General features: G+C 36.6%; 2 protein-coding genes across 2 annotated transcripts; both read left to right on the top strand.

Moving 5' to 3' along the window:
• Positions 1–2,090: 2,090 nt before the first annotated feature.
• On the top strand, positions 2,091–8,514 carry LOC126371103 (uncharacterized). The gene is made up of 5 exons (XM_050016312.1): positions 2,091–2,227; positions 2,374–2,596; positions 4,409–4,554; positions 6,697–6,858; positions 7,485–8,514. The coding sequence occupies exons 1-5, from the start codon at positions 2,161–2,163 to the stop codon at positions 7,652–7,654; spliced, it is 768 nt and encodes a 255-aa protein (XP_049872269.1). The 5' UTR covers positions 2,091–2,160; the 3' UTR covers positions 7,655–8,514.
• Positions 8,515–9,238: 724 nt separating this feature from the next.
• On the top strand, positions 9,239–22,406 carry LOC126371102 (uncharacterized). Its single transcript, XM_050016311.1, has 5 exons — positions 9,239–9,400; positions 9,966–10,197; positions 20,165–20,316; positions 21,279–21,434; positions 21,935–22,406. The coding sequence occupies exons 1-5, from the start codon at positions 9,337–9,339 to the stop codon at positions 22,108–22,110; spliced, it is 780 nt and encodes a 259-aa protein (XP_049872268.1). The 5' UTR covers positions 9,239–9,336; the 3' UTR covers positions 22,111–22,406.
• Positions 22,407–23,740: the final 1,334 nt, after the last annotated feature.

Raw genomic sequence — 23,740 nt, 5'->3', positions numbered from 1 at the left:
TGCCTACATAGTAAACATTATTAAAGGTACACTAGTTATTAATCTACATCATTATACATATAAACATTAACTATGAGTCTAGAAGAATTAAATAAATATAACTTTAGGTACGTACGTACCATGTTCTTTCGAACCACCAGGAAATGTCTTTCATGGTTATTAAAATAGAAATTATAATTATTATACGTACTTAAGTATAATGTTTGTCTCAAAAACTAAAGATTATTATTTTTTTAAAACAGTTAGGTATCTACCTAAATTATTTGTACTAAGTAAGTATACCTATACAATACAACTAAGTAAGAATACCTATAAGTAAGAAACCAGCCGTGGCAGGCCCGTTGGAAGAATCTGACTCTCATTCTGAGGACACAGTTTCGAATCGAGCACGGGCTTAAACTTATAATTTTCGAAATGGTTTTCGGATCATAATGATAATCACGTGCTCGGCGGTAGAGGAAAACATCGTGAGGAAACCCACATACCATAATGCATTTATGTATGTTACCTAGCCTGCATTGAGCAGGTTGTCCCTTTTAAATTTGTTAAAAAGCATGGACATTTGTTTAAGACAGCAGCTGATATTAATCCTAGAAGGAGACGACTACCACACGAACTAGCAAGGGACTACTGTCCAAAAACTACACTTTGTTTAGAAAGTCCTCATAACATGTGCATAAAAGTATACAATAAGATACCTGATAAATTTAAAAACGGACCCACTAAAGTTATGACTTTTAAATTACGCGAATGGCTTATTACTAATAGTTTTTATAGTATTAGAGAATTTTTGACATTTGCATGCTAATAATAATTAGCAGGATAGAGATGCTGTAACACTGCTTTATACCATATTGTGACTCTGTACCTACCTATCCTAAGCGAATAAATGATTTCTGATTTCTGATTTCACGTGTTGGAAGGTCAGACAGGCAGCCACTTCTGTAAAAGCCCGACCTGTCAAATCTTCAGGTTAGGTAAGGGGACCCCATGAAAACGGGATAACGATGATGAAGTAAGTATACCTATACTGGGTTATAGGATAATTGTTACAACACATAACACACATAAACAGCATAATGTACGTCCCACTGCTGGGCACAGGCCTCTCCTCAATCAACCGGAGGGGGTATGGAGCATACTCTACCACGCTGCTCCACTGCGGGTTGGTGGAGGTGTTTTTACGGCTAATAGCCGGGATCAACGGTTTACCGTGCCCTCCTAAGCACGGAATTGTTGCAAATAAAATCATTTTTTCTGATTAATATTTTAATAACCTAATAAATAATAATAATATTCAGCAAAAAATTGATAATAAGACCGTTTTAACTCTCTAATTTTCGTTTGATACACGTATGAAATGAATGGCTATTTACTACCTATACCTACTTTTAACCGACTTCAAAAACGGAGTTTTTAGTTATTTCGTGTGCGCAATAATAGGTCTTATTCATTAGTCTTGAAATCATTAATATTTTTTGTCATACTTACTTACAAATTGTCGCCCGTGATTAATTTCTAAATGGGGTAGGCAAAAACATAAATAATCTAACGATAATCGAAGTTTCTAGAAATGTAAGAATAGTCTGTATGCATTAGGATAAACAACTTTTTATAAAGGATGTGTTTTGAGATTCTTTACACAGTGAGGCAAAGAACTCTGAAGGTCAGATTGAAATTAATTGACAACGAATTTTGAATCTCGTTTAGTAAAGTCCCTAATGTTTACATATTTTTTTTGCTATACTGTGTTAGTGACATCGTAACGAATACTGAGGGGGATGATTGAGACCATGGTTCTATGTTTTATAAATTATTTTCAGTTGCATACTTTTGCGACGGATGATTCTACTTGATATCAGCTCAGAATCATGGTCTTCTTTTTAGGATGGGATTCTTTTTTGTGATTTTTTTTGTAATTTTTTTCAAGTCTTTACTTTTCCGATGGAAAATTCCACTTCATATGAACTCAAAATAATGAGCTGAATCATCCCTCAAAGTTATCGTTACGATGTCACTAACACCCTGTAGAAATACATTTTTATATTTTCGAACCAACTCAAAACGGGTTTCTTACATTGTTTATTTTCCTCTGAACCTATATAAAGGCACCGAGATTAAACACCAAGATATTTGATTTTGTGAATTTAAAACGGGAACATGATTAGCGCAAAAATTGGATTAATTTTATTTTTCAGTGCGCTTGCGTTATGTGAACCCGCATTTGGTAAGTTTAGTCTTATGCGTGATGTATAAAATTTAAAGCAAAAAATAATAATGGCGGCGTCCCACTTTTTTGTAATGTTCTAGTACGTCTTCTACAGAACTAATTTTAGTTTATTAGTCATTTTCAATATAATATTGACTTTTTAGTGGATACACTACCAAAATGCAGCATCAAGGACTTCGAATGCCTAAGGGGTCTCTACCAAGATATGATGACAAGAAGTGCGGATGGTATACCAGAAATTGGCATGGCTCCTACAGATCCCTTTATATTGAAGAATGAAACTGTATCAGTTCTAGATATGGTTCACATTACAATGGTCGATGGCGTTGCAAAGGGCGTTAAGAACTGTATAATTAATAAAATCAGGTGAGCGATCAAATGTTTAAAAACTTTAAGAACCACAAAATATTATTTTAAAAAGTGTTACAAAAAAGAGTACCTGTCTCTTGCTTTAAAGATCGCGAACTTATTTTTTGATCAGTCTTAATTAATATCCGAGCAAGACTAATTTGAATTTCAATGGATTCCAACCAATGCAGAGGTCCAAAAATTTTAAATTGAACGAACGCGTCATTCTTTAAAAGCAAGCTCGGTGCGAGGGTAACTGAACAAGTGAATGACAAAATAATTATAGAACATAATAGAAAATATTTATTATAGAGAGACACCAAAAACAAGATAATAACATCATTTAAAATTTCCACAAAACGTGCTAAATTGACCGCAGAGTAGTCGTATATTTTCTAGATTATTATGTTAGTGATTCTTTGTTTTCAATATTCTCATCTACCTCTGTTTTAACATTTTGGTTCATGCTAATATAGTAGCCTCCTAAAAAAATGAAAGTGGTCCCTAGCCAAAAAATGTTGAGAATCAGTGCTGTGTGTGTACATTAGGTACTGAGACTGTGTGTAGTTGGGTCCATGATAGAATTGTTTAGTTTATTACTGAGCACTTGTTTATAACTAGTTGCAGTATCATCGCTAATTACGTAGATGTCTTATATTTCACCTTTAGTTTCTTTAAGCGTCTTTTTTGTAGAAAAAAATATAACAAAGTAAATTAAGCAGTCATTACGATTCTAGACACGGCGAAGTAATTAAAAAATTGAATATCATTAAAGAATTCAGTTACAATATTATATTTCCCTAAACTTTTGAAATCTAAAAATAAATTAGTTGATACTTATTGACAGCCGTTATTAACATTTTTGATCTAGGCTTCAATGTTTAGGTTCTTGTTTGTCTATCTATCTATATATGATGCGATATATAATCTTCTTCGAGATTATTTTGACTTCATTCTTTAACATTCTACAAGTTGCGTTCAGTTCTATATAATCGTAAGTAGTGTACGGTGACGAGCATTAATATGTATACACTTTGGTACCATGTCACATTAACTTTTTTGACAAATTGAAATGTAAGTCTCACTAAATGTTTAATATGTTAGTGCGACAGAGTCCTAAAGTGGGTACATTATATTGCTCATGACTGTACCTATTATTATCTGCACATGTTACACCGGTCAAGTGAGATTTCAATGCTGAAAGAAGTCTGGGTTGTGTGATTGCGATTTTTATATATACATACATACATAAACTAACGGCAATTTCCACCGGGGTAAGCAGAGACTACGGAATTCCATTTGCTTCGATCCTGATATGTACTTCTCTTGCTCCCTCCACATTCATCAATCGTTTCATACACGCACGCCGGTTCACAGTAGATGTTCTCTTCTTCTTATCGAATAGAATACCTGCCAGCAGATCAGAATACGGAGCCTTTTCTAAGGACATCTCCAATTTGGTCAATGTACGTCCTTCTAGGTTTTCCTCTACCAGCCCTACCACCAACCTTCGCTTTATATACTGCTTTTGTAGGCCTATTATCCTATCTTATATTATTTTTCCCACAGCGCGTACGGTGCAGATATTTTTTGTTATGCTTGCAGCTTAAATAAGATTTCCTTCTCAGTCATTCGTACTTGCAAATTCCGACAAGTTAATTTAACAAACACGGGATTTCCACTTTTAAAATTCCACCACAAAAGTTTCAATTAATTAATAACTTATGGAGAAGATATATTATATATTTTACTGTTTTATTGTATTAGCCCGAACATTGGAGATGGTGTTTATAAATTTGATAAAAGCCTAATAATTATTGTTACTTTCAGGCCTGACTTAGATACCAAAAACTTCACAATGGATTTTACGTGTGACTGGGTAATCAAGGGTAAATACAAAGTGACATCTGAACCTGCAGCCAAGGCATGGCTCGGCGGAGAAGTGAAAGGAGAAGGTTATGGCAAAGTTGAAATCGGTAATGATTTACATACAATGTATTATTCAGCTTTCAAGCATGCCTCTTAAACCACAGTCATTTATTCATCACTTTTAGATAGAAAAGAATCGATCTCGACTATCTATGATAAAGAACGTCACAACACTATCTTACGTACTTTGACAGATCTAATTGCGCATTGAGGCTATTGTAAAGTGTTATCTTATTTGTTTAATAGTATTTACGTCTTTTGAAATCTGTAAGTAAATATCGAGGGTGGTAATTGTATTCATTACGATAGTCACTAAAAGCTTAGGACAGACATGTCTTAACGACGAAAGCCGGATACTAACTTGTCACTTTAACTCAAGAATACACTGAAACCTAAACTAGTTTGTTTTGGTTTTCCCCGAAGGGTAAGGCAAAGGGAACTATGCCCATACAGCCATGTTTTATGTATGTTTTTTCTTGATGATGAATGAAATGATGAAAGTTGATGGCTTGTTGGCACGAAGCGAAAATAGATAGGTACACTTTGTTGATCGAATATTCCGATATAATACCACTGTCGCGAATGTTATCCGACTAACTTAATGCGATCATTAACCACAAAACACCACTTTGTATTAATTATTTATATTATTACAATGAAGAAAGTAACTATCCCGTTCCCGCCAAAAAGCCACAAGTAAACTAGTAATGTCTAATGTTTTGTAAATTATTTCTCCAGTGCCCGCGCCTGTCTCTCCGCAAGGTTAATGTGGCCTTAAAGTTGTTGTAATTGTGAGACCTCAACAGAAGCATTCTCCTACTATCTAATATTATACCTAATAACATCCTATTTTTAACCGACTTCATTTAAGTTATACGATATAATCAAATAAATTTCGTTCATAAACCTTGCAGTAGCGTTTTATAAGCGTATTATTTTGATTGATGATATCACTGTGTCGATATAATTCTGATTTACATAAAGCCGAATAAAATAAAATATTTTTATTTCAGGCGTATACAGGGTGTTAGTGACATCGTAACAAAAACTTTTAGGGATGATTCAGGCCATGATTCTGAATTGATATCAAGTGGAATTTTCCGCCGCAAAAGTATGGAAAGGAAAATAATTTAAAAACACACTAAAATTTTTATAAATTTTCTGACAGGAAATTCCACTTGATATCAACTCAGAATCATGGTCTGAATCATTCCCCTCAGTACTCGTTACGGTGTCACTAACACTCATACCTACTTGTATGGCTACCGTATGTACTTATACAGGGTGTAAGTCACATCGTGATGAATACTGAGGGAAATAATTCAGCTGATTATTTTGAGTTAATATAAAGTGGAAGTTTTCATCGCAAAAGTATAGAATAGAAAATAATTAAAGAAAAAAACTAAAAACAAATCATGAATTTTACGACAGAAAATTCCACTTGATATTAATTCAGAATCATGGTCTGAATCATCCCCCCGAGTATTCGTTACGATGTCACTAACACCCTGTATATGTATAATATTTAAGGCCCATATAGTGTGAATACAAAAAGGCTTACAAAAACTATTTTAGCAACACAAAAAAATGATTTTATTTTAATTCAAATACCGCTTGTTCTCTCCGGAGGCACTAGGCACCAACACATGCACTTGTACCCAATGCCTCAGGATGGAGCAATTGGGCTTATTAACGACCCTCAGGATGGTGTTGGTGCTCCCTCGTACCCTCCACATTAGCAATGCGACTCTTTTGCAAAAAGATGAATACAAATCATCTGTCTGCGCGTAGGCAAACATAGCTGAGGCGCTGCAGTCTTATTACTTGACATATAAGCGTAGTATTATTTCTTATTCTATGATATTAGATTCGATTTTGAGCATTACGTTACAGCTCGTGGCACTGAGAAAAGAGCACTCGCTTTTGTAATGTTATCAACAGTCAACGAGTTTAATGTTTTCCAATGCTTTTGTTTGTTGCTCGATTTGACACACTCTCTGCTGTAATGTTACAAAATTTATCATTACATGTAGTGCGTTACTGTAATGCTTCCACAGATGTAATGCTCGAATCTGTTCTGTTACATTACAAGTGAATGCTCCCGGTGAGTGATCACTTTTGATCAAGTATGTTTTGTAGCTAACTAATGTGACTCAGAAAAAAAGAGTAAGTATCTATCCTTTTTACAGAGAAGTTACGCATTAAAGCCGGGTTTGAGTTCTTCGTGAGAAAGGATAATGGTGAAGTGTATCTTGACTACAGTTACCATGGTATGAAGTTTGCGTACCAATTCGGCGGCATTCGACTCCACACACAGAACGATTTCTTGTATATTGGCGATCAAGAACTAAGTAAGTAAAAGACTATTATGAATGAACTAATATTTACTTATAAATTTCAAATTAATGATGGATAATTTATAGCAGAGGTATTTCTGAATAAACAAAACTGAGACAGGTTATATCGAGAACAGTTAATTGATGTCGCCTGGATCTGAAATTGCGAATGCAATTTTGTGGAAGGGAATAAATCTATCGGTAACTCTGGCTTAATAGTAAATTCTCAATGACACAGTCAACTCAACAATAAGTTACATCAAAAAGTGTACCTATTTAAATAAATTGTTAGGAAAAAATAAGGGATAAAAATCATCTAAAACGACTACAGACTGTGATTGTATTATTTGCCAAAGTGGACTATTGATTTTACCTAACAAGTAAAGTTAACAGATACAGACAAATTTTACACCATTAACATTTTCTTTTATATTTGGGTTATATTATTACGTGGTTTCCAGGATGTGTGTCCGTTTAATGGGACTCTATTACCTACATAGGACTGCAACATAGCTGGCAAGAAATATATATACATTACTTTTCGGGAATTCACGCTTTATGTTATTATGTTATGTTACATAATGTAAATGTGTGTATTATTGTGTTGTTACATATGTAAAATGTTACTTTTTTTGTCCTAGGTAAATCAGTAATAAGCATTTTCAATGACAATTGGAAATTCTTCATATCGACATTTGGACGTCCGTTCGTCCTGAAGGGGATGGATTTCTTCTTCAACTTCACTCACATATTCTACGACAACGTTCCTGCTAAGCACTTCATCATCGAAGATTTGTCGTCTTACCTTTAAGAATAGATATTCTACAAGTTTTTAGTGCACCGTTGGCACTGACGGAAAATTGCACTGATATTAACTCGGAATAATGAGTTGAATCATCCCTTTAGTACTCGGTGCGGTGCCATTAACACCTTGAATAATAAAGTTAGGTTCGTTTGTTAGGTATACCTAATGACACTCGTAAATAAGGGCGTACTCATAATAAATGTGCGAATAATAGGCGAACATCAGCGCGTTTATGTAATTAATCAAATCAAGGTTGATTGAGATGAAAAGAGATTTGACGTCGAGATCGAAATGACGCGCGATATATATGTATATCGCGATTACGGAATTGTACCGAAGAATTTATTATTATAAATGCTATGAAGAAATTTCATAGATTTAGGAATTCCGCAACGCCAGCCGTCGTTCTATACAGAGTGTTAGTGACAACGTAACGAAAACTTTGAGGGGGGTGATTCAGCTCATTATTCTGAGTTAATACTTATCAAGTAGAATTTTCCATTTCAAAAGTAAAAAAAAATAAAATAAAAAAAAAACAAAATGACGTGAATTTTTCGATGGAAATGTCCACTTGATATTAAATCAGAATCATGTGCGAAATCATTCCCCTCAATATTAGTTACGATGTCATTAACACCCTGTATTGATAAACTGGGCAAATTATATTTTCGATTTAGACTTCCTTTAGGCAGTTGTAATAGGCAGGTAGTGCCTAATTATTATAGAGTTTAAAAAAATCCAAAAACGACATATTAATTGAAGTTATATAATATTTTTATTATTACTTACTTTACTTAAAATTTGTACCTTTTAGACACCATAAGTTTTGTAAATGTACAAATATTACATGGTGTGGTTTTGGGTAACAGTTTGTGTTTTATTTGTTTGAAAACCTACACGACATACAATTCATACTTAAACTCACGCCTATAATCCCTAATGAGATGGGCAGAGCCATAAGTAATCAAAGGCAGTCAGTGTTGATACCAAGTCATAAGCTGGATTATGTTGAACCTTATGGTACCAAGGGATCAGCCTATCACCCATTATAAATTGTCCATGTAGAAAGGACACAATTTTTCTGTCGGATTTTACGACATGCCCGGGAAGACAAGCAGCAAACATAATATAAACAGATTATATGTCCAACTACTGCACACACAAGAACATGTTTTCTTCAATTGTTTTTGCTCTTAGGGCGCTTACAGACGCACGACGATGGAGTCGACGACGTCGTCGGCGACTTGCCGCGGCAACGTTTGACGACGTCGTCGATAGTCTGTAAGCGCCCTTAGTCTAAACGAAAAACGATACTACATACCTACAGCGTGAAATTTGGTGAGACTGTAGTGAACTTGTATAAAGTAAAACTTCAATAAATAAAAAAACCTTCTAAGGGCGCGTCGCAGTTGCGGAAAGGGTTGCGAACTGAATGTATAAATAAATTCATTGTGCATAATACTCAACGCGCTAGTTTGCATCGAACTTGGCCGGTTATTTTTAGATTTCCTAAGGTCCTCTACACGGAGATCGTAATAAAATTTTAAAATTGCTAATGAAACCAGTTATTGCCGGTATACTATTTCGGCCTTAAGTTATACGCATGTTAGTAGTTTGTTGTTATTTATAAGGAATTCATTTAGTAAAACTGCATTCGTACGAAAGACATTGAAGCGATCACTTCAAAAATGTTTCGTAATTTTTCGTTTTTAGTTTTCGTCGCGGCATTCTTGATTTGTGAATCGGCATTTGGTAAGTTTTTTATTTTAAAATTCCTGATTCCCGGTAAAGCAGAATTTCAATGAAAACCACGGATTGTATCTGTTTTTATACCATGATCGGAAAAAGCCCGTCTACTGAAGACGATTTAAGAATATTAGCATCAATGCAAAAGTATTTTAAACCACGAATAGTTTTTCTAAACGTTAGAAAACGTTCAGCCTACTAGATAATAATAATAAATAGCCTTTATACGTCCTACTAAAGGGCACATGCCTCCCCTCAATGAACCGGAGGGGATCACTGCTCCAGAGCTGGTTGGTGAAGGTGTGTGGGCTGGTTAACCAAACCAAGAACAGTCCCACAAAAGTGATTTCGACAATTTCCACATCGGGAATTAAACCCGTACCTCCAGATCGTGAGGCCAACGCTCCAACCACGAGACCGTGGCAGCTGTTGTGATGTTATGACGTCAAATTATAAATAATGTCTTAAGATACTCTTCTTAGAGCCCAATCCCCTACAAAAACTAAGTACAAAATTGTCATTTCTAGCTAAATAGACAATGAGATTACTTAATATTGATTATAATTTTCAGTGGACGAGCTACAAAAGAAAAGATGCAGCGTAAAAGACAACGCTTGCCAGAAAAAGTTATATACGGAATCACTGCAAACTGTCGCCAAAACTGGCTTGCCTGAGAATGGGATCCCACCTTTCGACCCTTATGTGATTAAGAACATTTCTGTGTCTGTCCTTGGGCTTGTTAATATCACCATGATAGACGGAGTGGCTAAAGGCTTGAAGAACTGTTACTTCGGCCGCATCAAGTAAGTTTACATAAGTATCCCAATGTCAAATGTACATCCAACGCAAGGTGAACTAATTACCCACATCTCGCCGAGCTTTCTGTTAGACCAACTTTGTCCGGCCAAGTAGTTAATGCCATCTGAAGAAAATCTACAATAAGTCACGTAAAAACATTAAAAATGTTAGACCAACGTGATGGGTGAGTGAGCCGTATCGCCGTCTCTAATGGTCCGGCCAACTGTGTCAGTGAAAACTGCACTTAAGATAAATTAACAACTCATTGGTGCAAGTCCGGTACCGGAGATCGAACTGGCGCTCCCCGTTTGAGAAGGCACTCGGTGAACCACTAGACCGCAGTGACTTTTTTTTATTAAACATGCTTATTTCATAATGCTTATTGCATAATACATGGCTTTTCGGCGGGAAACGGGAACGGGACAGTTGCTTTCTTCGTTGAGTAATCTAAATAATTAATACGAAGTGGTGTTTTGTGGTTAATGATCGCATTAAGTTAGTCGGAAGACATTCGCGAGTGTTATTATATTGGAGTATTCAATGAACAAAGTGTATCTGCCTATTTTCGCTTCGTGCCGGGAAGCCGCTTCATGACTCAAAAGTTTATGCGGACTTTTGAGTTAATTCGTTTGGGGTTCGGAGTAGGAGTCTACTCCGAGGGTGGGGGCTTAGGTTTCATCATCATCATCTTTCATCATTTCATTAATCATCAAGAAAAAAAATACGTCAGACATGACTATATGGGCATATTTCCCTTTGCCTTACCCTTCGGGGAAAACCAAAACAAAAAAAAAATTGCATAATACATAGTGATAAGTTAGTTCATTACAATTTATGGTTTTTGTTTAAACTCGGCTGTCAGACAGTCATGAGTTGAAACTCTTTGGCAAATTATAAACATTAGTAACATAACATAACATCAAGCCTGTATCCCCGAAGGGGTAGGCAGAAATGTATAGCATCACCCACTCCTCGCCAGCTATGTTTTTATTGCCATTAACCGGGCACAAATCCTGGATACCACGTGACTTGACTTCAATCTTCTTCTTCTTCTATCGTAGAAGAAGACTTCAATAGTTGATAAATAATAATTTAAGTAGGTACTTTCAATAAAAAAGGAGTAATAAAATGTTATGCCCCGAAGGGGTAGGTTGAGATATAAGTATACCTGTACACTCGTCGCCAGCAATGTTGAGATCCCACGTAATTTAGGGCGAGCCTATTGTATTTATGATGATGACTTCTATATTGTTAAAGGTAAAACTAATTTTAAATTGGACGTCATTGAAATAACATCAAGTACTTGTTAAAGGGCACGGGTCAACATAATCTCAAACAGATGTGGCACTTAAATGGTTTATGATTTACTTTGACCTCAGTTAATAATAGCCTCTAATTAAAATCTTATACAATATTTTCCTTGATATACATATTAAATACCTGTGTTAGTCGCTCTGGTCCTGTCTTATTCTTATCAAACAGGGAGCGCCAATTCGAACCCCGGTACGGGACTTTACCAATGACTTAGTAATGCAGTGTTTACAAACATAGTTGGCTTGAGCATGTTACGCGACAGTACCTAAAGGGAATCGCTGACATATGACGACACTGCACACGGCACCATTATTTTGCCTATGCTATATAATTTCGCAATATGAAGTAAACTGCTGATGCTGCGCCTCGTGCCTCGTGCCTGCTGGCCTACGTGACGACCCCGGCGCTTCACTTCGATACTCACATCGGTCGAGTCAATAGGCTTTAGTTATAAGTTAATAATTAATTACTTTGTAATACATTTAAATTTAATTAAATAGTTTAGAAATCTTTTCGGTTTTTTTTGAGTCCTCCGGCTACAGCCTACGTAATTGGCGCAGTCGGTAGGATACTCGGGTTAGTGCGCGAAAGACTTTTTCTCACATCGAAACCGTCGTCGTCGCTAATTGACTATCAAGTCTTCACCGAGATTCTACACCCACGAGGTCCACGCCGGAGTTATCCAGACATCGATAGCCGCTCAGAGAAACCGAGAGAAATGTTCAAGTAAGTGCACCGCTAATTTTCTTCATAGTGTTGCTATTCCCTTTTGCCCTTTAGTATCTAAGGAAAATTCAAAATTTTCCACCCTAGTAGTAGAACCCCTCGGACTGTGAATAGGCAGTCTAGGGTCTCGCAAATTGATAGGTTTAGAAATATAGATTTTGAATCTGGTAGTCCAGATAGTATAGAGGACATTATGGCAGCTGATCCTGATGTCATATATAAGGCCCTCCGCCTGGTACCCGATTTTGACGGGAACCCTAACGTGTTGACGAGGTTCGTTAGGCTCTGTGATGAGTTAGTGGAAACTTACATAATTCCAGGTAATCATTTAAGTAACCTATGTTTGTTGAATGGCATCTTAAACAAAATCACCGGTCCAGCAGCCAGGACAATTAATTCAAATGGCATTCCAGACAACTGGTATGGGATTAAGAATGTCCTTATAAATAATTTTACTGACCAGAGGGATGAGACCGCCCTCTATAACGACCTCGCACTCCAGACACAAGGGAATCTCACCCCGCAAGAATTTTATGCTAAGTGTCAAACGCTTTTCTCGACTATCATGACTTATGTCACCTTACACGAAACCGTTCCCACCACAATCGAAGCTAAACGCGACTTGTACAGGAAATTAACAATGCAGGCATACGTGCGCGGCTTAAATGATCCGCTAGGGTCTCGTATAAGGTGCATGCGTCCTAGTACTATAGAACAGGCACTGGAATATGTACAGGAAGAATTAAACGCCCTGTATCTTAAACAAAAGAGCGAAGGGTTTCCGAAACAAAATTTTAATTCACACAGTTACAAACCTCCTGTAAATATGCCAATGCCCAATGCATACATACCCAAACCATTCAATTTTAATAACCCCATGAAACCTCCTGTCATGCAACATCAACCCGCTTACTTCGCTTTTAACCCACCAAAACTGCAATTTAATCCATACTTGAATCAACCGCGTATGCCGACCCGCACCCAGCAAATGTTTAGTGCACCCCCGCCAAATTATAACCCGCGTAGTAATGTATTCAAACTGCCCCCAAGACCTTACAGTGGCCCGAAGCCCATGAGTGGCGTCAGTCACTTCCAACCTCGTGTATTACCCCCGACCACACACGATTGGTCAAAACACGGCAATCCGCCTCCATCAAATTATTTTAAGACCCGCGACGTTAATCTTCACGCCATATATCCTAACGATGTAAACGTAAACGAGTGTATGCCATATGACGATTACGCAACCTACTATCAGCCGGAGTATTACGAGCAGGGATCTTATTACACGGCTTATGATTCGCATAACGGTTATGAGTACGATAATACGAACTTTGTATATGAAGAACAATCCGAAGTAACTTACGAGCAGGGTGAGCAGTCGCAGCCTTCAGCTGACGATAACCAGGATTTTCAGGTGGCTACGACATCAAAAAAGTCAAAATAGAAGTGAATCTTCAGACCCAAAGGCAACTGCCATATATTGAAATTTTAAACCCACCTTTAAAATTACTCATAGACACCGGGGCTAATCAATCTTTCCTTAGCCCTGATGCTGCAGAGAAATATTATTCTCACATCCAACTCAATATAGATCCTTTTGAAGTGACAAACATTCACGGTACCAGTAGAAATAACTACTCTTTGACAATGCCCTGTTTTTCCGAAATTAATGATGAAGATGACATCAAGTTGTTCATATACAAATTTCACGATCATTTTGATGGCCTCATTGGATTGGATTTACTAACTAAATGGGAAGCTAAAATCGACCTAAAAGAATTAACCCTCACTACGCGCAATACGGTAAATAAAATAAAATTATTTAACTCGCGAAACGTAAACTTATATGAGGATATTATACCTGCTAATTCTTCTAAGTTGATCAGATTACCTATTAACGCTTCGGACGGCGATGTCATCGTCGAGGAACAGATGTTGTGCAATTGTCTGATCCACGAATGCATTACGAATGTCAAAAATAATCGTGGTATCGTAGAGGTCGAAAACCAAACGAATAACGATATAATTTTTTCATTAGATCGCCCCGCTGTGGCTGAGATTTGTAATATCGAGTGCAAGCGCACCGAGGAACGGCTAACGTCACGCGCTCGCGACGTAATATCGCGCCTACGAACAGAACATTTAAATCCAGAAGAAAAGGCTAACCTCACCCAACTATGTTCGCGGTATTCTGATATATTTTATATAGAAGGGGAGCCTTTAACGTTCACGAACAAAATAAAACATAACATCAAAACTACTGACGAGATTCCGGTTTACACAAAAAGTTACCGGTACCCTTTTGTGCATAGGGAAGAGGTTCGCAGTCAGATAGGCAAAATGCTAGAGCAAAATATAATCCGACCTTCCGCCTCCGCATGGAGCTCACCAATATGGATAGTTCCCAAAAAAACGGATGCGTCAGGTAAAGTTAAATGGCGCTTAGTAGTGGATTTCCGCAAACTAAACGAAAAAACTCTGGACGACAAATACCCTATCCCGAACATTACCGATGTTCTAGATAAGTTAGGTAATTGTCAGTATTTCACCACTCTCGACTTGGCCAGTGGATTTTACCAAGTTGAAATGAACCCATTAGACATACCGAAAACGGCGTTCAATGTAGAACACGGACATTTCGAATTTCTAAGAATGCCCATGGGCCTCAAAAATAGTCCATCTACCTTTCAAAGGGTAATGGACAATGTGTTGAGAGATTTACAGAATACAATTTGTCTCGTCTATCTAGACGACATAATCGTTTTCAGTACATCCTTACAAGAGCACATGGTCAATCTAGAGAAAGTGTTTCAACGGTTACGCGAGTCCAACTTCAAGATCCAAATGGACAAGTCGGAGTTCCTTAAATTGGAAACTGCTTATCTAGGTCATGTCATTAGTAGGGATGGTATTAAACCTAACCCCGATAAAATTAAAGCTATCGAAAGTTACCCCTTGCCAAGAACCACCAAGCAAATAAAGCAATTCCTTGGACTACTTGGTTATTACAGGAAGTTTATTCCGGATTTTTCCCGAATAACTAAAATCCTGACACATTGTCTTAAAAAAGGAAAGCACATTACTTTGGACTCTAACTATATTAACTGTTTTGAAAAATGTAAAAGATTGCTCACGAATGACCCGATATTACAGTACCCTGACTTTACCAGAGAATTCGTTTTAACAACCGACGCATCGAATTTCGCAATCGGAGCCGTGCTGTCTCAGGGCCCTATTGGCTCAGACAAACCAATTTCATACGCATCCCGTACTCTTAACGAGAGCGAGATAAACTATAGCACAATTGAAAAGGAATTGCTTGCTATAGTCTGGGCGACTAAATATTTTCGTCCCTATCTCTTTGGGCGAAAATTCAAAATTATCACAGATCATAAGCCTTTACAGTGGCTTATGAATCTCAAAGAACCCAATTCTAGACTGACACGATGGCGTTTAAAATTAAGCGAATACAATTATACTATAATTTACAAGAAAGGAAAATGTAATACAAATGCCGATGCTTTATCAAGAATAGAATTAAATAACGAAGAAACGAATTCTATGGTAGCCAACCCGACAGACCACCCACCAACCCTAAATAATTCCGACACCAATACTGTACATACTGACCAGGAAAACCCTATATTAGAAATTCCAATAACAGATGAACCTCTTAACAAATTTCATAGACAGTTATGCTTAACTATTGTGGGAGATATTAAAAAACGACCTATAGTAACCAAACCCTTCGAAAGTCATACGCGCATATCGATTCAGCTTTCAGAATCCAATCTCGAAGACGATCTTATAAACGCAGTTAAAGAATATGTTAACCCTAAGGTCAAGACCGGTCTCCTCATAAACCCTCCACAAGGTATGTACAAATTGGTTCCCATATTACAAGACAAATTTAAAAATTCTGCCATGTCTCTCGTCCTTACCAAAACTGAACTGGAAAATGTCAAAGAATACCTTAGACAACAGGACATCATTAGGCACTATCATGACGGTAAGACTAATCACAGAGGCATCAATGAATGTTATTTGGCCCTTTCCCGGAAGTACTTTTGGCCAAAAATGAGGGATCAAATCGCCAAGTTCATTAACGAATGCACCATTTGCGGCCAGGCGAAATACGACCGTAATCCTATTAGACAACAGTTCAATGTTGTACCACCGGCAACCAAGCCCTTCGAGATAGTGCATATGGACCTGTTCACTGCACAAAACGAAAAGTACGTTACTTTCATAGACGTCTTCTCTAAATACGGTCAAGCCTATCACTTAAGAGACGGTACTGCTCTCAGTGTCTTACAGGCTCTTCTCCAATTCTCCACACATCATGGATTACCTCTTACAATAATCACCGACCAGGGGACAGAATTCACTAATCAAATGTTCGCTGAGTTTACCAGGACTCATAAGATTGTACATCATAAGACCCTTGCAAACGCCCCCAATGACAATGGAAGTATAGAACGCTTCCATTCAACACTTTTAGAACACCTTCGTATCTTACGCCTTCAGCATAAGAACGAAGCTATTATTAACCTTATGCCATACGCCATCATAGCATATAACAGCTCAGTTCACAGTTTCACTAAGTGCCGTCCCTATGACGTCATAAACGGTCATTTAGACGCAAGAGACCCACTCGATATCGATATATCGGCTCATCTCATGCAACAGTATATTCTGTCACATAAAAACCAGATGTTAACCGTATACAACATAATCAACGAAACAAGTTTAGGTAACCGAACCGCCCTTATCGAAAATCGTAACAAAACGCGCGAGCCGGAACAGGAATACCAACCCCAACAACAGATATTCGTGTCGAATCCCAGTGCTGGCAGACAAAAAATAGCTCCACGATATACACAAGACACAGTCTTAGCCGATCTCCCGATACATATATACACGTCTAAGAAACGTGGCCCTATCGCTAAGTCTAGACTTAAACGTGTACCGAAAACAGCCAAATTGTTGCAGGTTCCTGATAGCCCTGATTCTGAGCGTAGTAACGGCGAACGAGATAAGGCTTGAAAGTTTGGATGACGGCCCAGGCGTCCTACCCTTTAAACTCGGCCCTACGAGATTGGTGACACACTACCACAGCTTTTTGCAGTATATAGAATTAACTAAAATAGAAGATAGAATAACTTCAGTTAGAACGCAAATTTCAAATATAAAAAACATATTACGTAACGATACTTATATGCTTTATGAGGTGCAACTAACATACTTAATTTCAAAACTAGATAAAGCTACTTACCAACTAACAAGCTTAGAGCCCCATAGGGAGAAACGAGGTCTTGTAGACGGCCTAGGATCCGTTATTAAAAGTCTTACCGGTAATTTGGATTATACTGATGCCCTTAAATATAACGATGCTATCAATACATTAAAAAATAATCAGGATAAATTGTCATCCCAAATTAACAATCATATCAGTCTTAGTAAAGAATGGATACTTCATCAATCTAGTGTAATTTCTCAAATAGCTAATAACCAGATTAAAATTAATGAAACGTTACATTTACTTTTGGATAAGGGAGTGTACGCAGAGAGCACTCTGATTAAATACGCTAAGCTCGCTCAATTCCTAACTATAATTAGTGACAATGTAGACGAGCTATCTAACGAACTTCGTAGGATAGAAGATATAATAGCTTTTACACGTACATCGAGTACGCACCACTCCATGTTAGGCATAGATATATTAGGTAAAATGTTAGATAAACTTAAGGAATTATATAATAAGGATCAGTTATTAGATATAGAGCTAAGAGAATATTATGACGTAATGGAAACTGGTTCATATTACACCGGAACTCAAATTGTAATAGTCTTTAGAGTTCCTATTATATCTCATTTTAGTTACGATTTATATAAATTACCTATAGCACCGAATAGGAATAGGCAGGTCCTTATCCCACCTTATCCTTTAATAGCAACCAATGGGGAATCTTACGTGTACATAGAGGCAGAATGCCCGAAGCTATCAACTCGGTACCTCTGTAAGGAAAAGGTCAACCAACAGATTAGGACCGGCCCAGATTGTATCCAGAAGCTTATCACCGATCAAACTCTAGACGACTCCTGCCGCAAAACAACTATAACTCTTCTGAAAGAAACCATAGAAAAATTAGATGATCGACATTACGTTGTAGTACTCCCTCGACCGACGAAAGTTCAGCTTACCTGTGAACGAGATGAATTTAGAACCTTAGACGGAAGCTACCTAGTGAACATCCCATACCACTGTTCACTACGCACAACGGAGTTAACTATCTATAACTCTAATGATCGCGTGGAAGGACAACCTATTAAAATACTGAACATACCTATTGACATTCAGACGAATTCGGCAACCCAGCCTCCAATCACTCTGGGATCCATCAACCTGGACGAGCTTCGCGATATTCAGGACAAAATAATATCTCAGACGCCTACCCAATTGGACAACCTATCTACATTATCGCTCTACCATACTACAATCCCTCTCTATGTAGTAATGTTGAGTGCAGTCGTACTGATCGCCATAATACTTTATCAAAAATATGCCAAATGTTCCCAGACGCCAAATAATCGACGTGATCCAGCACACACATATGAAGATCCAGAGAATACCAGCGCCCCGCATCCAGATACCACGAAGAGAGCTGCAACATTTTCATTAAACATCTTAAAATAGTTGCAGATCTAAGGGGGGAGATGTTACGCGACAGTACCTAAAGGGAATCGCTGACATATGACGACACTGCACACGGCACCATTATTTTGCCTATGCTATATAATTTCGCAATATGAAGTAAACTGCTGATGCTGCGCCTCGTGCCTCGTGCCTGCTGGCCTACGTGACGACCCCGGCGCTTCACTTCGATACTCACATCGGTCGAGTCAATAGGCTTTAGTTATAAGTTAATAATTAATTACTTTGTAATACATTTAAATTTAATTAAATAGTTTAGAAATCTTTTCGGTTTTTTTTGAGTCCTCCGGCTACAGCCTACGTAATTAGCATTATAGACGGCGATATGCCTCACCAAATATCACGTTGGTATAACAGAAAGCTCGGTGAGGTGTAGGTGCTTAGTTCATCACGCGATGGATGTACCTTTGACTACCCCGATTGGGATATAGTCGTGAGCTTATGTCATGTTTTAGTCAAAGACCAATGTGAAGGTGCTCCGCGGATCAATTTGTCTATGCTAGGTTTGGTTTGGCTTCCGGCAATCACCGTGATACATTTTTGTTTCGGTTTTTGATTTATTTTATTTTTTTATTAAGTATTACTTCATCTCATATAAATAATATATAAAATGTAGATTGATTGATTTATTTTTAGTTTTACTCCTAGGAGTAGGTACCTAAATTTAGCAAAAGCCGAAAGTAAAATAATTCGTACCGGTCTTTTCCTAGTTTGTCTAATCCTATACAATATGCCCAGGATCTGATGATGGATAATAAATCAATCGCGCCCAAACATACTCAACATACGGTTGCGTGAGTTCGTTCAGTTTATCACAGAGTTCGTTCGTGAGCCCTCTTCAGACCCTGGATATAAAATGTCATCAATTGTAGCTACAGCATGAAAAAAAACTGAAAAGACTAGAAGAAATGGTCAAAGTAAAAAAAAACCTTAGTACTTAACTCTTTTGCAATTTAGTGCTAATTAGTTAGGTAAGCTACTTATTTAAACGACAAAAAAAATATGAACCTTGATATGAACCGGTAATATTCTCGAATAATATGGGTATTTGAATAATTAATTTAGCATCTGAACAGAACAAGGCTAGTTAGTTTCATAGGTTAAAGATAAGGTCATCTTAAAATAAAATCAAAACTGTTATAAAATCACTTGTTTTATGGTTCTGCGGTCAATATTTACATTATTAAGTTCTCGTTTCATTTTTGTATTTTTAGCACTACCATAGAAAATTACCACTCCTTGATGGAGATCATTTGTGACGTCACCATCAAAGGGAACTACAAGGTATTGGCTAATGGCCCTCTGGTAGAGAACTTGCTGGGCGGCAGTACAGTTCATGGTGAAGGCTTTGGAAAAGTTAAAATTGGTAAGTCTTTTGTTATGAAATTTGTCTAAGAGTTATACCTTGTTTGTCTTCTGCATATCATCATAGGTAGAACTATTATTTATTCTTTTGCAGCAACTTGCGCTTGAAGTTGTTCTTGGACAGCCAAAGGCACCATAATGTTCTTTTTAATACTTGTTTTATTTTTTCAAATAATAAAAACTTAAAAAACTTTAAGGCTGATTTATATTGAGTCAGTTGCTGACGCCAGTAAGGTGTCAGTGCTGGCGCCAGGAACTGGCATATTTACACTGTTCAGAGACAGTCAGTACTTGACACGAGAGCGCTGTACTAACCTGAAATTAATTTTCAATAGCAGTACAGGGTCAGTTCTGATCACAAAGTTCTTATAATAGAGAGATTTCACGGAAACATAGCCTTAGAGACCATTACAATGCACAAAACTTTCCATATCATTCACTGCTTCTTTGATATCGTGCCATCACAACTAGAGCTCGTGTTACTGCGCAATGAACAGCAGGTAAATCAATGTAGCAGTCCGGTTAAAGTGTCTTGGTGCGGCCACGTATAATTTAGTGCTGAGGGTATCCTCTGTTTTTATCATTTGTGGTCCGTACTTGATGGTGGACTGGCTGAGGGCGTGACTGACTAAATTTAAATCGGCCTTTATTTAATTTAATTAATGACAATTAACATTCAACAGTTAATTCAAACATTACCACCCCAGCAGCTCTATAAAACGTTAATGGTGATGAAACCGACATTTAGAGCGCTACATTTGTTATTAGCAAGACAAGTATGAAACAAATAGTTTATAAAAATACGGAACCATGACGCGTTGCGGCGCGCTTCATTTCATAAACAAGTATTATTATAAACGCGCGTGACAACGCTTCTACGAGAATGACTCTTATACCTATATCGATACATGTTTAAATTCCCCGTGAATGGAAGCATAAATCCCAATAATTTACTTTTTGCAGAAAAATTCCGCGTCACATTTGATTTTGACATCTTTTTGAGAGAAGCCAACGACGAGATCTACATTGACTGCAAGTACGAAGACACACATTACAAATACGAGTTCGGGAAAATTACATTCGCAGCCAATAATTTGTACATAGCCAACCAGGAAGTCAGTAAGTAGCATTTTTCAACGCATAATGACGAAAAGTAATTTTAGCTGTTGAAGTTGGGAATTGTTAATTTGATATTATTTATAGCCATATCATAATTTAATTTAGAGCTTTTTTGCTTGTGATCTGGTTTCGATTCCTGGTAATCAGTCTTTTGTTTAGTTGGGGTATTGCAAGCTGAATCGCCTTGTAAAGTAATATAAAATAAAGTAACATTATATTTGATTATGATTTTCAACTATAAAAATGCAAGAAAAATAATATTATACTATATTAGTATAAAATGAATTCGTGCTTGAAAAGTCAGATTGCTTGCCCTTATATTTAATTATGCACGATTTATCAAGTATTTCCTATTTTATACATGTAGTCAAAAATTGTCTACAACTGAGACTATTTATTTCACTTTTACTGCATTGCACACTCACAGAAAACAAAGAACGTAGTATAGATACTTATAAAAAAGAATTTTGAATATTACCATAAACATTATTATTTTTCAGGCAACCAAATTGTCAACTTGCTGAATCAAAACTGGAACTTTATAATAACCACTTTTGGAAAACCTTTCGTTGATACTGCTATGGACATCGTGTATGAACTTACGCATAAGTTCTTTGATGTAACACCCACTCGATATTATCTTCTTGAAGACTTAAGACCTTACTTGAAGAATTAAGAAACTTGGTTTTTGTTTTAATTCATTATAATTTTTAAATACTCACTGTAAAAAATCATACAGTGATGTATTAGGCATTGCTGAAAGACCAAAATAGAACTATTATTGTATAAGTCATTCATAATAAAGTGATATTTCTTTTTGAAACAGAATTTGTATGATGTTATGTGCTGAAGCACCTAAGGATATTTTACTTATTTAGTTTTCATTTATCTGTCATATCATGTTTTCTTAATTCTCTATTTGTAAAATATACTTACGTGGCTTATAAAGAAATGGGAAAACAACATTTACTATATCGCAGTTTTAATACAGATTTGATGCCCTTTACTTACTCTGGATATAATACCAATTTCACATTTGCAAATTTTCATTACCCAAACAATGTTCTCTAACATGTTCTGGTTTGTTAACCGACGTTTGCATAAATATGATATACAAACGTCGGTTGGTAACCAGAATATCATCTTCGCATTTTCCAAATAAAATGATTTTCAAGTAGAATCAGTACGCATTACTTTTATAACAGTGAAAATAAGTAAACTGCGGAAGGAAACGGGGCTGGAAAAATAGTAGTACCTATAGAAAAAAAATAGGTTAACTTCATTACAAACGGTTAGTATGCTGATAATAGCATTGCATGAGCCGAGCATAATGAATATAATGCGTATTTTAAAAAGCAAGGTGATAGTTTGGGTAGTGGATAATTTCATAACGAAAATTATGCGTTTATTCTATTTCGAGAAGTGAACTATTTGGGAAATGAAATTATACCAATAATTTTAAAGTGGTCTAATATTTTTCTGCGAAAAGTTATACACAACTGTGCACCATTTCCACCATTTATAAAAACTGTCGTAAACGACGTTTTCTTATAATGTGGTATTAGTTCTGACTATGCTCACGTTATTTATTGCTCTATAAGAGGCCTCGTTCCAATTACAAACTGCAACAATGTCCCAGGCTGTTGTAGGTTAATAGTGTTTACTGGAATTAGTATTTCTTAGAATAAACATGCTACCACACACATCAAGGTAATTAATCAATTACAGGTGATCTTCTGGAAATAATTGCCCATGACAATTGCTCATTTTCTGTTGTTTACAAACACAGACAATATTTAGGTAATCTTTTGCAATGACTGACAAAGTATTGCAACTTTGTAAAGAAGGTCACGTACATGAATCTACGATTATTGAATGATTATATTATTTCAGGCGATTAAGATTTTTTTTTCATTTTTTAAGTAGTTAAAATGCTTAATTTAAAATTAGATAAGTTAATAACTATATTATTATTAACTTACTTATACTAACTAATATAACTGTCAAAACTACATTCGCCTACTTTAAAATTCAATTAAAGTCCAAATATATTATTTTCGAGAAGCTAAAAAAAAGCAAGCTAATGCTATGGGCGATAGGCTGATCCCTTATCACCATAAGGTTCATCATATCCAGCTTACGACATCGTATCAACAGTGGCTGCAAGTTGTCTTTGATTACTTGTGGCTCTGCCCACCCCATTAGGGATTACGGGCGTGAGTTTATGTATGTATGTGTATGTATATTATTTTCGAATTTTTTACATTATATTTATATATAATAGTGTTCTACAATAAGTAAGTAGT

This window comes from Pectinophora gossypiella, chromosome 12 (genome assembly GCF_024362695.1).
Source record: "Pectinophora gossypiella chromosome 12, ilPecGoss1.1, whole genome shotgun sequence".
Lineage (NCBI taxonomy): Eukaryota > Metazoa > Arthropoda > Insecta > Lepidoptera > Gelechiidae > Pectinophora > Pectinophora gossypiella.
Note: the sequence above shows the minus strand (reverse complement) of the source record. Positions and strands in the feature narration are given on the sequence as shown.

Coding starts and splice junctions, on each gene's coding strand:
- LOC126371103 (XM_050016312.1), top strand. CDS start 2,161: ATGATTAGCGCAAAAATTGGATTAATTTTATTTTTCAGTGCGCTTGCG. Junction 2,597..4,408: donor TGTATAATTAATAAAATCAG/GTGAGCGATCAA, acceptor TGTTACTTTCAG/GCCTGACTTAGATACCAAAA. Junction 4,555..6,696: donor TTATGGCAAAGTTGAAATCG/GTAATGATTTAC, acceptor TCCTTTTTACAG/AGAAGTTACGCATTAAAGCC.
- LOC126371102 (XM_050016311.1), top strand. CDS start 9,337: ATGTTTCGTAATTTTTCGTTTTTAGTTTTCGTCGCGGCATTCTTGATT. Junction 9,401..9,965: donor GATTTGTGAATCGGCATTTG/GTAAGTTTTTTA, acceptor TATAATTTTCAG/TGGACGAGCTACAAAAGAAA. Junction 20,317..21,278: donor CTTTGGAAAAGTTAAAATTG/GTAAGTCTTTTG, acceptor TACTTTTTGCAG/AAAAATTCCGCGTCACATTT.